Source organism: Podarcis vaucheri (assembly GCF_965113315.1).
Source record: "Podarcis vaucheri genome assembly, chromosome: Z".
NCBI classification, from domain to species: domain Eukaryota; kingdom Metazoa; phylum Chordata; class Lepidosauria; order Squamata; family Lacertidae; genus Podarcis; species Podarcis vaucheri.
Genome location: NC_138758.1, coordinates 35,007,696 through 35,023,685, shown reverse-complemented (window position 1 = coordinate 35,023,685; position 15,990 = coordinate 35,007,696). Strand labels below are relative to the sequence as shown.

Sequence of the window (15,990 nt, the reverse complement as noted above, 5' to 3'; positions counted from 1 at the left end):
TGTTGGCACAGGCAGCCCAAGAAATGACAGTGAACTCAATTACAGAGCTGCAGGCATTTAAGTGTTAGATTAATCAGCTCACAGCAGTCAACTAATCAACCAACACAGCACAAACCTATACAAATACCTACTTAGACACTTCAGTTGATTGCTTAGAAGAGAGGTGTTTCATTCCCACGATTAAGAAGTAAGAGTACTAGCTTTTTCTCCTTTTTTTGGTGGAAATATTTGAGATCTGCTGGTAGTACTAGGGAATGAGAAAAGGAAGTCTCCTTCGGTTATTTCTTCTTCTTCTAAAAACGAAGGGTCATTTTTTGCTTATTAAAGACAAATACTCTGCCTCATTTCCTTTAGTGTCTCAGAGAGTTGCCCCCATGCAGGGTTTGAAGACGGTCCAACTGTGTTGCTACTCTTCAATTGTTAAATAGGTTAATCACAAACCTTTTAACAGATTGACTTTAAAAAAACAACTGTAATGGTTTAAGTAGCAAAATACAGTAGTACCTCGGGTTACATACACTTCAGGTTGCAGACTCCGCTAACCCAGAAATAGTACCTCGGGTTAAGAACTTTGCTTCAGGATGAGAACAGAAATCATGCTCCGGCGGCATGACGGCAGCGGGAGGCCCCATTAGCTAAAGTGGTGCTTCAGGTTAAGAACAGTTTCAGGTTAAGAACGGACCTCCATAATGAATTAAGTACGTAACCATAGGCACCACTGTATATGTAGATTTACTTGGAAATAAGCCCCACAGAGTTAAGTGTGGCTTACCCCCAACTCAGTGCACCTCCAAAAGATTTTTTGTTGATGTCTAGAAACATAACAACCCATAATACCCCTTGGGAAACAACACCTCTGTCCTTTTCTCTTTATCATTTGTACATTCATAAAATAGTCCAAAACGGGCCAGGTCAGAGCTTCTTCTATCCAGAAATGATGACAGGCAACATGATTTGGCAATTCAGAGACAGCTGAGTTTTCTCCATACTCTATTCTCAGTCCATTTTGCAAAAAGACAGCAATTCTGTTTGGTTTTTTAAAAAAATGAATTACAAATGTAGTTTTCAACGCATACTTACTGTACACAGGGACATAGGAAGCTGCCTTATACAGAATCAGATCGTGGGCTCATCTGTCACTATGGGAGGGAGGGATATAAATCAAATTATTACCATTCTATTATTCATCTTCCTTCTACTGGATATTGTCCCCTTCAGTTTCAGTAGCATATTATTATTAATAACAGTAATAATTAGTTAGCATAATAATAATAATAATAATAATAATAATAATAATAATAATAATAATAATAATAAATTTTAATTTATACCCCGCTCTCCCCTGCCAAAACCGGGCTCAGAGTGGCTAAAATTCAAATATATGACACATTACCATAAAATCAAACAATCAATTAAAATACATCTTAAAATCAAGTCAGAATCAAAGTGAAATCCAATCATATGGCAACCCGCAAAGTAGGAATGAGGACCTTAAATGCTCACCAGGCCTAACTGTTTATATTGATCTTATATGAGCCTGTGAGAAAGGTTGGGGGGGGGCACTTTCATGCAAATTCTTATAAGGAGAGAGGGGAAATCAGGCTGGACCCTGACCAAAGGCCTGGTGGAACAGCTCTGTCTTGCAGGCCCTTTGGAAAGTTGTCAAATCCCACAGGGCCCTGGTCTCTTGTGACAGAGCATTCCAAAAGGCCTTGGCCCTGGTCAAGGCCAGTCTAATTTCCTGATAAGAAATACATTGGAAAACAAAAAGAAACAACTCCTAGCAGGGGTTGATTTATTACCTAGAATACAACTCCTTTATGATTGTGGGGCATCCAGAAAGCAGAAAACAATGCAGCAACATAAGAACATGATTCATTCCCAAAATGTAATAATAGACAAGCCTCTTCCATATGTAGGTTAAGCATGTATACATGTATGTATATTGGAATTGGAAAGCTTTTCCACACAGATCAAACATGTAGGATGAGGGACATTTTCATCTCTAGTCTGTGAAACCGAGATGCAGATAGCTAGCCACATATTGTCAACAAACTCCCCCCCCTTTCCCCCCTTTTTTCTTTTTTTGAGGTTTGCTTGGGCCTGCTACTGGTGTGGAATTAAATGAGTCTTCTGCAGCACCGTCTATCCATATTCTGCAATATATCTATCTCTATGTCTAGTCTGAAATGTCTAAATGTTTCTTTGTCCTTGAATCATCCCGCCACACTTGCCATCCTCTTCTGACACCTCAGTGCAGTGTACCACTGCTCTAACCATTACACCACACTGACTCTGAACACTGGCTCATTCTAGCAATCATTCATTACACAAGCAGCAAGGTAAACAAAAAGAAAGGGTTGCATTCTGCTTATAATTCTAGAACTTTTCTAACTTTTCTATTCCATTTTCTAACATTCCTTTCATGCCACACTACCTGTGACTTTATGGAGCTGTGCCTTTTTGACTGACATCTTGGCACTGTAGGGTTGGCAGGAATCTCAGGGTTCATCTAGTCCAGCCCCGTGCAATGCATGTCACGCTGGATTTCATTCTCACCAATGGGTGTGGTGTGATGTAACAACAAACTTTTATAGGAAAACAGTGGCACTCCCCTGCCCTTTCTGCACATACATGCCTTTGTCCCCCCACGAATCTCCTATGAAAACAACAGGAAAGCACTCTAATCTGGTATAACTACCCAAATTCCTTCACTTGACTCCTGCAATTTTCCGGGCTAAGGGTACTTACTTAAAACTGATTCTTTTTATTCCTTTTTTAAAACCTAGAATAAAATCATTCAGAAACAAGTGCTAAACATGAGTGCTAGATTTCCAGAAGTGGCTTTTATGTCATATGAAAGTAACCGGAATGGGTTACTTCCAGGTTTCGGCAGTCGCGAATGCGCAGAAGCACTAAATTGCGCTCTGCGCATGTGCAGAAGCGCCAAATCGCAACTGCGCATGTGCAGACGCGGGTTGCGAACGCTGCAGGTTGCGAACGTGCATCCCACACGGATCACATTCGCAACCTGAGCGTCCACTGTAATGCGGAAATTAACAGGGAAATGGAATAACCTGCCATGCGGAGGCAACCGTAGTTTAGAACCTTATTATGACATCACTGTTTTTCCTTGAAGATTCAGGACAGATAAAAGAAAGTAATTATTCATATAGTGCAGAGTTTAACTAAGGAACTCCCTCCCACAGGAGGCAGTGATTGCAGCCAGAGAGAGAGAAATGTTTTTGAGGCATAGCCATGCATGGTCTCACCCAAAGAGGAGGGGAAGATGGATGTTACCTCCTGGGCCTTTCTGAAAGGTTTGACACTGGTGCCAAGACTTCCTGGCCACTTTATAGTACAGCATACCTGGTTCTGTTCCATGCCAAGGACTCAAACCGCACCTTTTTGGACCCTCTGTGTCTAGTGATCAGGGGTATTGGATTGAGTGCAAACTATCTGATATATTTATATACATATATTTGTCATTGAAAACTTGAACTGTTTCTCTTTGTGGGTGTTTTTATCCCATTCTCTCTATTTCTAGACAGTTGAAGCTCTGCCTCTAACCAGGCTGGGGAGTCTGCTTGGGGAATCAGGACAGGTATGTTGGATTATAGCCAAATGATCCCAAATCTTAAAATTTAAAATTTTTTGCACCCCTCACAAAAATTATTATTCCCCCCCTCTTATTTTGATACAGCACAACAAGCAGCCTAAAGCACCCTCCCCAACCCCAATTAGATGAAAACTATTAATTATTATTATTTTTCCTCCCCATCAATATTTTTAATGTGAGGAAGTATTGGGGGGTGGAAAATCAACCCGTCATTTGATTTGTCCTCTCTCATTGTGTAGAAACCGGTTGAAGCTGTTCCGAAAGGGCCAGAATATGAGCCCAGCTGATATGTACAGGTGGAAACTCTCCTCCCATGAACCCTGCAGTTCTACCTGCACCACAGGTAAGCCTGAGGGGGCCCCCTCACCCCAAGAATGGGAAGAGAGGAAGCAAATTGCTAAATCCCATAGGCACAAACTGAAGCACCTGTTCCCTATGAAATCTGCGCTGCTCCAAATTTTACAATGCAGTTCTCTGATCAAAAAATTAATATATAAATATGTATGATAGGGTTTTTTTATCACTTAAAATGCACCATCAGCAACATTCTTGTCCATATTAATTAATATATTAATAATATTATCAGTGGCGATCATAATGAGCCTGGGATCTTTTTCACGCAAAAAGCAGATGCTCTAAACACTGAGCATTCTGTGATTCTTGCATTGCAGGGGATTGGACTAGATTACACTTGGGGGTATCTTTCAACTCTACCATTCTATGATTCTGATGGTTTATTTATTTATTTCATTTATATCCCCTCTTTTCTTCCAAGATGGTTCTCCCCCTCATTCAATCCCCACAACAATCCTGGAAAGAAGACTAGGCTGAAAGGCAGTGACTGGCCCAATGAGCTTTGTGGCCAAGTCAGGATTTGAACCCTGGACTCCTAAGGTCCTAGTCTGACAATCCAACCACTATACCACACTGACTATTATTACTATAAGGTCCCTGGGCAGGCACATCCATTAGCACAAGGACTGGATTCCCTCCTGGGGCTACAAGCCAGTGTTAAGGGAGGAACATAAACCAAAGTGGATTGAGCAACAGATGCAACCCTTGCCATTGTACAGAAGGCAGCATCCCAACCCGTGCAGAATTCAGTTTCCCAACTCGCATCTCCCAATCCAAGCGAACCATTTGCATTTCTATTAGGTCCATGGAAGGCACCTCTGGTGCAGTTTGGGCCACGATCTGGCAAACTTGACAGGGTTCTTCTGGACTGAAATGGGGGAAGGCTTGCACCCACCTAATGTTTAATTGACCCTTTTCAACCTGAATTAAACATGGTCAACGGTAAGGCGAGAAGGATATATGCAGACTACTTAGTCTCCTTTTGCCCCCTCTCTTTGCCGCCTGCCCATAAGCACCCCCTTTTCCAGCCCTGGGTCACTCCAGGTAGGTCCACCCAGGACAATCCAGGGCTGTCAAGACCCAGTCCAGACACATTCCAGAATGGCCAAAAACTGACTGATTTGGTTTGGGATCTGAGATTTGTCCAAGACAGATAGATGGCCTTAATGTCACAGTTCGAGGCTCCCTTCTGGACAGGGAGAAACACTCAGAGGGAGGATACAGCGCAGGTCTGGCAAAGGGTGTGGCCTGGAGAGAAGTGGGTATGGCTATGGGAACATCCTGAGGGCCTCATAGATAGCCCTGGAGGGCCACATTCCAGCAGAATGTTCAAGATGCAGGAGAACAAAAGGTACACAACGCGTAGTTAAACTGCGGAACTCCCTCCCTCAGGAGGAAATGATGGCCAATAACTTGGATGACTTTAAAAGACGATTAGACAAATTCATAGAGGAGGAGAGAGTTATCAGTGGATACTAGCATGGGGGCTATGCTCTGTCTCTGCAGTTAGAGACAGCAGTGTGTCTGAATGCCAGTTGCTGGAAACTGCAGGAGGGGAGAAGACTCTTGTGGTCAGGTCCATAGCTGTCAACTTTTCCCTTTTCTTGCCAGGAATCCTATCCAGAATAAGAGAATTTCCCTTAAAAAAAGGAAAACATTGACAGCTATGTTCAGGTCCTGTTTGCAGGTTCTCTGCTGGCATCTGGCTTTCCACCGTAAGAACAGTTATGGGTCATTGGCTTGATCCAGCAGAGCTCTTCTTATAAAGGTTTATTGTGATAGCAGAACCTCTGTGTCTAGGGAGAGTATACCTCTGAATACAAGGTAATTGGAGAATGCTCTTGCACTCTGATCCTACTTCCATTTGGAGCATCTGGTTGGCAACTGTGAGAACAGGGTGCTGGAGTGGATGGGCTCACTTTGGCCTGATCCTGCAGGGCCCTTCTTTTGTTCTTATCCCTGAGGCTTCCTATGCCTGAGGCAGGGCATAGGAACCAAGAGTGTTCTGGGAAAGTCTTCCTGTGAAAAGTGGTGCAGAGTAAGATAGAAGGTAGGGCAGATACTCTTGATGGGGCAGAAGACCTTATGGTAGTAGTGCTGGAGGAGCAAATGTCACAGATTCCGTATTGGGCAGTTTCCAATGTTCTCATGATGCAGATCACTGGTCCTTATAGCTCCATATTGCCAACACTGATTCCAGTGGCTGAAGCTAGAATCCAGTGACATCTGGAGGGCTGCAGGTATGTCCCCCCTCCCTGATCCACACTGACCTGTCTAAATACAGGTGTGATGTCCACCTATGCCATGTGCATCCGCTATGATGGAATTGAAGTGGACGACATGTACTGTGATGCAATGACCCGTCCTGAGCCAGTCCATGAATTCTGTGCAGGAAGGGAATGCCAACCAAGGTAAGATTATGATGTCAGGTGATTGACAGGTTGGTGGCCTCTCACCTTGTTGTTAAAGGCACCTAGCTCCCTTGCTGCCTTGATGCTTCGTCTGCTGCGTCTATCCGCCTAGAGTTGTGAGTTCAGTGTTATGGGTCTTATTGTGTGGAACCCCCTTCCTAGTTTCTCCTAGCTTCTGTTCAGTCTATTAGATCAGGAGAGCTTATTATTTTATTTTTTAAAAATGCAATGGGTTTTGGCTCATTTACTTGACTGTAACAAATTCCAGAAAGCAGAAATTTAAAAAGCGGAATGAGGTCAGATGATGATGATGATGATGATTGATTACACTGCCTTTACCCTAAAGTAAAGGGTATTTGTACCCTATCCTTTAGCCAAAAGGGCTCCCTGGAACAGCTTACCTATGGTCGATTAAGACAAGACAGTCCCTACCTGCAGGCTTACAACAACAACAACAACAACAACAACAACAACAACACACTCACACACACAGAGGAAAAGAGACAAGGAGGGAAAAGGAAAACCAAAACCAATTGCTCAGGCACCAATTTCTAAACCAATTTCTGTGGGAAAGGAGTTCCACAGCTTGGAACTGCCACAGAGAATGCATTCTCCATGGCTGCCAACCCCCAAAAGATTCTGAGGACAGAGGACCTACCAAGGGGGCCCCATCTACCGATCTTGGCTCCTGAGGAGTCTGTAGGGACATTTAGGCAGCAGGCAGCTGTGAGCACATTTCCTTTCTTGAGGTTTGCCCCCATCACCTCCTTCTATCCTGAAATGCCCATTCCCTCCAACACAGGTGGGAGACAAGTAGCTGGAGTGAGTGCTCCAGGACCTGCGGAGAAGGCTACCAGTTCCGCATTGTCCGATGCTGGAAGATGATCTCGCCTGGGTTCGACAGTTCTGTCTATAGCGACCTGTGTGAATCTGCTGACATCACCCGTCCAGAAGAGAGGAAGATCTGCAAAAACCCAGCCTGCGGGCCGCAGTGGGAGATGTCTGAGTGGTCAGAGGTAAATCTGCAGAAGGGATATGTTTTTGACAGGGAAGGATTTAGGCTTGGAGTTAGCTGACCTTAGGAATGGCCGAATCTGTCCATTATCTTTCCAATCCTAATTTCATTTTGTCCTATTTCCACGCATCTTTTCAAGAGTATTTTATTTTTTAAAAATAAAAGTCCTCTTGAAAATTCGTAAGCATTTTAGGGCCCGCTTCTCCTTATACTAATTTTTGGAAGCATTTTTGTATGTTTGTTTCATTGATATATGCTTTTGGGGAACACACTTTACCCTGATATATATGCATCTTGTACACATTTTGGGATTTGTTTGCTTTGAGGAATTGTGCAGCAAAATTCAGAGAAGTCTGAACTCCAGAGGGTAACTTTGTAGCCTGTGCTCTGTGGCCCTTTTGGAGGCACAAAAGGGGCATCTATGGAAGCAGAGCCCCTCCTGCTGGTGGAGAACCACCAACTGCCCAGCACCCTAAATCTTCCCAGCACCAGAAATCGGATGTCAGGATTGCTCTGTAAAACAAACAAGTGGAGTAGACAGGCCATTGGCCTGATTCAGAAGGGTCTCCTTACCTCTGCCTGAACACCACAGAATTATTGTGCCACCTGTGCAGTGGGGTGGGTGCAACAACCCCCCCCCCCAGGCGAGACTTGTATTGCCTTTTCTCCTGCATGCACACTCCTGAAGGCTGAATAAGAGCATCTTGGGGCAACCGGTCTGCTGGATAGAGAACACTTGGCATGCCAAGATCGCCCTCCTTCGTCCCCGAGAGAGAGCTTGGATATGGTTCTGGTTCATACTTGAAATTCCCCTTCCATACTGAGTGCCAGCGGTAAATGCTTGGCTGCCAGCCCTTCCCACTGAAATCCTGCTGTGTTCTTTGCTTTTATAGGATGTTTTTTATTCCTCCCCCCCTCCCACCACCACCCCACAAAAGAAACACACATCCACCCACACTCTGGTATAAAAAAAATATGGATTGCTTCTCCCCATGCTGAACTGAGCGATTTAAAAAGAGAGAGTCTTGATTATGTTAAGCTACCTATTTTATGCATTTTGGTAGGTGTCAAGCCGAGATCATTGGAGCGCAGGGGTCCTTCCTCCAGCCAAAAAAGCAACACTAATTTAATTTTGATCCAGCAGGCGAAGTTCAAGCCAAGCCAGCTTCAGACCTTGGCTTCCTTTTTCCCGTCCAAAAATAATAATGAGCAGCATCCCTTACCACCCCGTACCACCCCCCAAGTCCCAAGTCCCAAAGAGATAGGTGGATTACTGTATCAGGAGTGCTGGGTGCTGATTGCCACGCTCTGCTGTTGTCATCACTTCTGAAACAGTAGAAATATGCACCAAACAGACTTGCATAATGCAACACCTGTGTGATTGCAACCCCACTCTGCATAATACTGGTGGGTTTGGCTCACCTGTGTCATTTGAGACAGGACTTGGGGCTCAGCGGCTGCGTTCATGTGCTGGATGGAGATGTTACATTGAAGATCAAACTCGGAATGCGGGGGCACTTAAGTCCAAATTCCAAATGTGTCCCCAGGCCTCTCTGTCTAGCCCTTGTGACACTCATAGGCCACAGCTCCTCTTCTCAGGCCACACCTTCACAAACCCTTTGTTTTACATACCCTGCTTTTTGCCTGGCTGGAATGTGTAATTGAACTCTGATAATTCCTCTTGCTTCTTTGGATGTGGGGTAGAGAGGTTTGTTTGTGAAGGCCAATTTACTGTACAGGTAAAACTGCACCCTCTCTAGCCCCCATCCACGGAAGCAAGAGGTAATAACAGAGTTAATACCTGCCCTGTTGGAGGCAAAATACTCGGTGCTTTTTTCTGGAGGTATGCAGGGGTACACATACCCCTAAACACTGTGTGAATCTTTGTACTTTTGCCCATTTACTGTATTTATTTCCCCCGATTTGAACTATAAAATGGTGATTTTATTGAGTACCCATAAACATATTTTTAAAGAAAAAAAGCACTGAGTAGACCTATGAGTGCCAGTTTCTGGGAATCATGGGGGGAAAGTTGAGCTGTTGTGCTCAGGTGCTACTTTGGGGCTTTCCATTGCAGTATGTAGTTGGTCACCATGGGAACAGGGTGCTGGAGTAAGATGGGCCTCCTTTGACCTGTTCCAGCAGGCTCCAGCAGGCATACCCTGTAAACGTCCCGGAAAAACAGGGACATCCCTTTTTTTTTTCTTATGAGAGAATGGCAGCCATTTTGGGCACAGTAATCTCACGTGATTTCATGCCACAATTCTCCCCCTCTCAAAAGTGCTTTCACGCAGCGCACATTTTGGTGTGCCATGTCTGGAAAAAGTGCTTTTTGGGTGGGAAATTGTGGTGCAAAATCACACGAGATCATTGCTCCCAAAATGGCCACTATGCTCTCACAAGAAAAAAGCAGGAAGATGTTGTCCAGGAATTTGCTGTTGTGGCATTGGAGAATATGACATGTTTAGTTCAAGGGTATATTCCAGATAGGCAGAAAGGAGAGCTAGTGAAGAGTGTGGCCTGAAAAGAGAGGGTGTGACTTGGGGAGAGTTCTGAGGGCCAGAGAAAGAGGTCTGGAGGGCCATTTTGCTTCCACCCCGGAACCTGAGCTTCCCCACTTCTTCCTTATGGAAATCTTCGTGTCAGTTCTTGGTCAGGCCTGACTCCTGGGGTGCTCCCTGTCTCTGTCAGAAACACAAGCTCTTCGGTCAGATTCTTGCCATCTCAATCACTTCCTGTTCCCTTTCTCCCTTCCCCCAGTGTACAGCCAAGTGCGGTGAGAGGAGTATTGTCAGCAGAGACATCCGGTGTTCAGAGGAAGAGAGGCTGTGTGATGCTAGCACCAGGCCCCTGGCGGAGAAGAATTGCAGTGGTGCCCCCTGTGACAGACAATGGACCGTCTCTGACTGGGGACCGGTGAGTCCACAAGGGTATGTGGGGAGGGAACCATCTGCAAATGGAGGCAGGGGAGTTGGGGGAGAACCGGCTATAAATGAAAAACAAAGTAGGGCGTGTTGTGTGTGTTTACAGCTGGCTAGTCTATCTGGCTGAGGATTTTGCTCATGAAACTCATAAGCAAGGCAGGGAGGCAGCTGCACTCCCTGACTGATTGAACCCAATGTCTGCTATCTACAGATATACTGCATTTGTACATGGTGGTTCCACTCATTTAGCTTTGTTAATAGTCACTACAATCTTTGAGAATTCTTGGATAACAGATGAGGTCCCTGCAGACTGGAGGCAGGCAAATGTTGCCTCCATCTTCAAAAAGAGGGAAAAGAAGACCCAACCAATGAGCTTGACATCAATACCAGGAAAGGTCCTTGAGCAGATAATTAAACAGTTGGTCTGTGAGCACCTAGAAAAGGTTGCTGTGATTACAAAGGCCCAGCATGTGTTTCTGAAAAACAAGTCATGCCAGGTCAATCTCATTTCTTTTTTCAATAGAGTTAAAAGCCTGGTGAAGGCTGTGGACAGAAGATGAAGAGGTAACAGGATTTAGTGAGCAGGGAGAGTCCCTGGCACAGAGAAGTCCAGAATCAGAATCAAAGGCAGAAGCAGGAGAGGAGGGAGGCCAGGAGGCAGAGATGAGTCAGGCTGGTGAAGATGCGAGGGTGTTTCCCCTTCTTGCTGCGACAAGCTCCCTTCCCCCTGGTCTCCCAGGACAAAACGAGGTATGAAGAGGGAGGAACAGAGACAGGCATGTCAGTGTAGTCTCAGGTTGCTTGGGAAGTACCCAGGGGAGGAGGAGACCTATTGAGAAGAGTTGCTGTGCTCATTAGGCCTGGCGCTCTTGAGCAGACCTTATTTCTTCTAATAAAGAGTTAACATCACTTGCTCTGTGTGATTTATTCCCTCCAACTCCTGACACCTTTCCAACTCTATAGTTCTATGATTCTATGATTCTATAGGTTGGTGGCCATCACTACCTCCTATGGGAGCGAGTTCCATAGTTTAACTCTGCTCTGGGTGAAGAGGGACTTACTTTTATCTGTCCTGAATATTCCAACATTGGACATCCACGAGTCCTAGTGTTATGAGAGAGGGAGAAAAACGTCTTTCGTTCCAATTATTTGCCTGGAGTCAGGTGGCTGTTTAAAGCCCCATGCAAAATCCTCACAGCTCTGGGTGGCTGCTCTGTGCAATTACGAGAGAAGACCGGCGTGAGCCAGAGGACCCTCAAGGCTCCTTTTTTGGGTTAGCGTCTGAATTACCCATGTCTGTGGTGTCTGTTTTTGCCATCTGAAAGCTATCGGTTAAGCCAAGCTGGCACAGTTTCCCACAGTATGGGGATTAAATTGCATTTGTTAGCTGTATGCTTGGCAGACACTCCTTGGCTTCCAGTAAAAAAGCATGTCTCCAGCTGTAAGCACAAGTCCAGCTGCAGACAACTCCTCACCCCTGTCTCCTATAAGGCAGCCATCAGTCCCTGCCAGTTCGGCTGGTATGATGCTGAGGCTAATGAGAGAATGTCTGTGCTGCCCTGGGACTGATGGGAGTTGTAGTCCGAAACATCTAGAGGGCACTGAATGGAGAAGGCTGCTTCAATGCAGGTTGAAGAACATGAAACCTCTAATTTTCTCTGCTCCTGGACTCAGTTCAGGTGGCAGAGAGAAATCATAGATTCCATGCTCCTAAGCAATGCTATGTGGTGCTGGGGCTGATAGGAGTTGTAGTTTTAAACATCTGGAAGGCATGATGTTGGGAAAGGTTGTCCTACTTCCTTGAGGGGACAGAAGAACAGGTGGCTGTTCCTCCCCTGCTCTGGAAGCCTCTGAAGTAGAGATGGAAACAATTTCATAATTGTTTTTATGACACTGTGAGTGTGTGAGTGTATGTGTGCTGCAGGTTTTTATGATGAGGCTGGCGGGTGGGTGCAGGAAACATTTTGTAAAAGTTTTGGCTAATGTACACCTTTTTTTTTTTTTTTTTGCTCAGAATTTCTCCTGATAGGATGCATTGCCAAATCCTGTTTTCAGTATTATGCAATTTATGTACACTTTACCCTGATTTTTGCAAGTGATTTCCCCTCTTATAATACATTTTTTGTGGTGATACTTTCACAAATAGATGCATTTTTACACACACTTTCCCTGATGCACTTTTTTCTTCTTCCAAGGAGTATCCCCTATCATATTTTGGCTGTGATGTTTTCACAAATAGATCCATATTTATGGACACTCTCACCTTATGCACACATTTTTGTACAATGTCTAGCTTAGAGAGCTGCACTGCAAAATTCAGAGAATTGAAAATTTCAGAGGGTAGCTATGTTTGTGGTTTATGCTTTATTTTAGGAAGCTGTTAATGAGTTAGGCTTACATTATAATGAAAAAGGGACTGGATTGCTTCCCTATCCATTGTCCAAAGTAATTCACAGGGTTGCATCCAGAGTAATGCTGAGCAACAGATCACATTGCTGTGAGGGTTTCTGCTTGTGCAATGGGACTTCCCCCTTCTCTTCCTGCTCACATACCCCCTTAATGGTTTGGGTGCATGCAGCAGGGGGAAGAGAGGCAGATGTCCTGAGGTGCAAGCTGAAGGGCCATAGCTCAGTGGTAGAGTATTTGCCTTGCATACAGAAGGTCCCAGGTTCATCTCCAAGTGGTATCTGCAGGTAGGGCTGGGAATGTCTGCCATTTGCTGCAGAGCTGCTGCCAATCAGTGTGGACAATACTGGACTAGATGCATTTAGTGTAAGGCAGATTCCTGTGTTCCAGTAGTGCTCGTGCTGACTAGATGTGTTTGTTGGAGACTACCCTGAACCTCCATTCCTGCTTAGGAACATCAGAGGTGGCTTTGCTGGGTCAGTTCACCAAGTGTTACATGCACATACAGTCAAGCAGGCCCCAAATGGTCTTCCAGAAACAGGTCTGGGGTCTACTAGTAGAATAATCTACCTTCTTGAATCAAAGCTTGCAATGAACTGAATTCACAGCCCAAAACATCCTGTCCTATCATTCCACCCACATTTGGAAATGGGGCAGGATTATGACCTTGAGGAAGCATCCAAAGTTTGTCTCAAAGATGACATGCACTTTTAAAAACCCAAGCTGGTCTAGAACACAATTGTCTTAGGCTTTGTTTGTCTTTTAAGTGAAATAATCTATGTCACGTGGAATGCCTTCTTGGCTTCTTCCCCACCCCGCCATTTTCAATTCAGTGGCAGTGCCTAAAAATAAGCCGTTTCCATGGTAATGGCTGGCAACTGTGAGGAGCTTGTCTCCCAAAAGGAGACCCACAAAGGAACTCTGGGATTTGTAAATATCAGCCAAGGCAATGGCCCCTCCATGCCTCCCTTTTTTTTTTTTTTTTTTTTTGTAAGCAAAGGGAACATATTTGCAGACATTTGCATTTTAAATGGGAGCTGGGGAGATCTTTCTGTCGGAGGCCCTGAACTGGTTTGAATTAACAGGCTGGCTTGATGGTTGGGGAAAAGGTCAGGACCTACTGGGATTGTTCTCCTGTGTGATTGCTCCCTGAAAATGAGAATATGCTTAGGGAATGGCTGTAGCTCAGTGCTAGAGCACCTGCTTAGCATGCAGAAGGTCCTAGGTTCAATCCAGGTAGGGCTGGGAATGTGGAGCTTGATGGCCTGAGTCAGCAGAGGGACGAGTCTTGCATTCCTATTTAATTCAGCCCTTCCTTCATAATGACGAGGACTAGAATCTTGCTTTAGGTTAAGTGGCACAGCTCAGTGACAAAGCGTCTGCTTTGCATACAAGCAGCTTACAAGAAAGAAACGGGAGTGCATTTCAAACAAACACCACAAAAACTATTTCATAATAACACAGTAACATAATAGCATAGTAACAATTTCATAATAACATAGCAAAGCAAAATTATAATAACATACAAAAACATGTTTCAATACTATAAATATAACAAGATTGCTCAAACAGAATGCAGCACCCAGTGGCCAAAATAACAAGGGAGCTTCACAGTTTCACCTCAGTACTAGAAACAACCATCCCATGACCCTTTTAATGTGGAAGGAGAGATTGGTACATTATTTGGGGTGGGTGGGTGTTATCTGAGGTTAGTAGTCAATTCAGCCAAAGGGGCTGAAGTGCCTTTGAGTGGATGTTATGCAGATGCACATTTGTGTTTATTACCTTCTTGTCTGTTTATCTTCCAGTGCAGTGGAGGCTGTGGACAGGGGCGGATGATCCGGCACGTCTACTGCAAAACCAGTGATGGCCGTGTGGTGCCAGAATCGCAGTGCAACTTGGAAACCAAGCCACTGGCAATCCATCCCTGTGGGGACAAGAACTGCCCCGCTCACTGGCTCACCCAGGACTGGGAGAGGGTAAGGGAGCCTTTGAGTTTGCTCAAAGAGCAGCATGGTCCACTCTCTAAGCCTAGGGGGCAGGGGGAACCTTTTTTCCCCTGCCCGAGGGCTGTATTCCTTTCTGGTCAACCTTCTGGGGTGGGTGGGGTGGGTGGGTACCTGCCAATAATGGGAGGAATCAAGAGTCAAAAAGCAGGTGGAGCACTGAATGCAATTTTTTTTCTTTGTATACTTGACTATAGAGTTGACTGCAGGTCAGGAGAAACACAGACCCTGAGAATTCAGGGCCCCAACCAGAGACCTAGGGATGGGCCCTAGAGATGGGAGTTAATTGGGAGAGAGAAGCGGGGAAGGGCAGACCTCTCCAGAATGTCTATGCTATAATTTGCAGCCGCTCCTGCCAGGCTGAAGCTTGCAAGCTGCACACACAGTTTTCATCATCATCATCATCATCATCATCATCATCATCACCACCATCATTATTAAAGGCCCTCTTACCCACCTGTAGATTCAAGCCCTCCACCTGTCTCCTGGAGGGGCAGACCAACCTGTCAGACCTAAGAGTCTGACAACCCTACTAGGCTAGTTTCTAGACACATTCTTCTCTGTCCTCTGTCAATGCAAGCAAGAGGCACTGTCAGGATTCAACGACACTTCTCAGCCTGGCATAAGCACTCAATAACAGTGTGAAGCAAGAGTGTGTGGCCTAGAGTGGAGCCAGAGGGAGGGGGCAGGAGGATTGGATTTGGCTCCCATGCCTGGATTTGGCTCCCCACCCCTTCTCTTACAGTTTCACTTTGGCTCTCACTCTTACCTTGACAGTGCAATACCACATGCGGCCGGGGGGTCAAAAAGCGAATCGTCCTTTGCCTGGAGATTGTCAATGGGAAGCTCAAAACCCGCAACCCAACTGAATGTGACATCACCAAGAAGCCAGCTGAGGACACAACCTGCTTTGAACGGCCTTGTTTCAAGTGGTACACGACCCCTTGGTCAGAGGTGAGAAACGGGTGGGTGGATGGGGAGGCAGACAGCGGGTGAACCATGCGGGGAAGACGAAATGGTCCTGTAGAGGACTGTGGTGGGACTGAGCACCCTACAAATCAGAGCTCTGGACAGCTTCCATTCTACCTCTGTTAAAATGAGAATTGGACCACACTACTTCAAGGGGTTGTTGCGCCTGCAAAATTAAAAACATTTTCCCCTTTTGGGAAATCACAGGATGAACAAGGGTCTGTAGTACAGTGGTCCCTCGGGTTACATACGCTTCAGGTTACATACGCTTCAGGTGATAGACTCC

The 15,990-nt window shown here is 45.3% G+C and overlaps 1 protein-coding gene across 4 annotated transcripts in view; it reads left to right on the top strand.

Moving 5' to 3' along the window:
* Positions 1 to 15,990, top strand: part of ADAMTSL2 (ADAMTS like 2) — a 44,562-nt gene that overhangs the window by 23,780 nt on the left and 4,792 nt on the right. For all 4 annotated transcript variants that reach the window (XM_082207904.1, XM_082207906.1, XM_082207905.1 and 1 more), the window contains 6 exons: positions 3,859 to 3,962; positions 6,258 to 6,384; positions 7,187 to 7,400; positions 10,160 to 10,315; positions 14,538 to 14,708; positions 15,513 to 15,689. In XM_082207904.1, the coding sequence (XP_082064030.1) occupies positions 3,859 to 3,962; positions 6,258 to 6,384; positions 7,187 to 7,400; positions 10,160 to 10,315; positions 14,538 to 14,708; positions 15,513 to 15,689 (949 nt within the window). The remainder of the gene's footprint in view (positions 1 to 3,858; positions 3,963 to 6,257; positions 6,385 to 7,186; positions 7,401 to 10,159; positions 10,316 to 14,537; positions 14,709 to 15,512; positions 15,690 to 15,990) is intronic.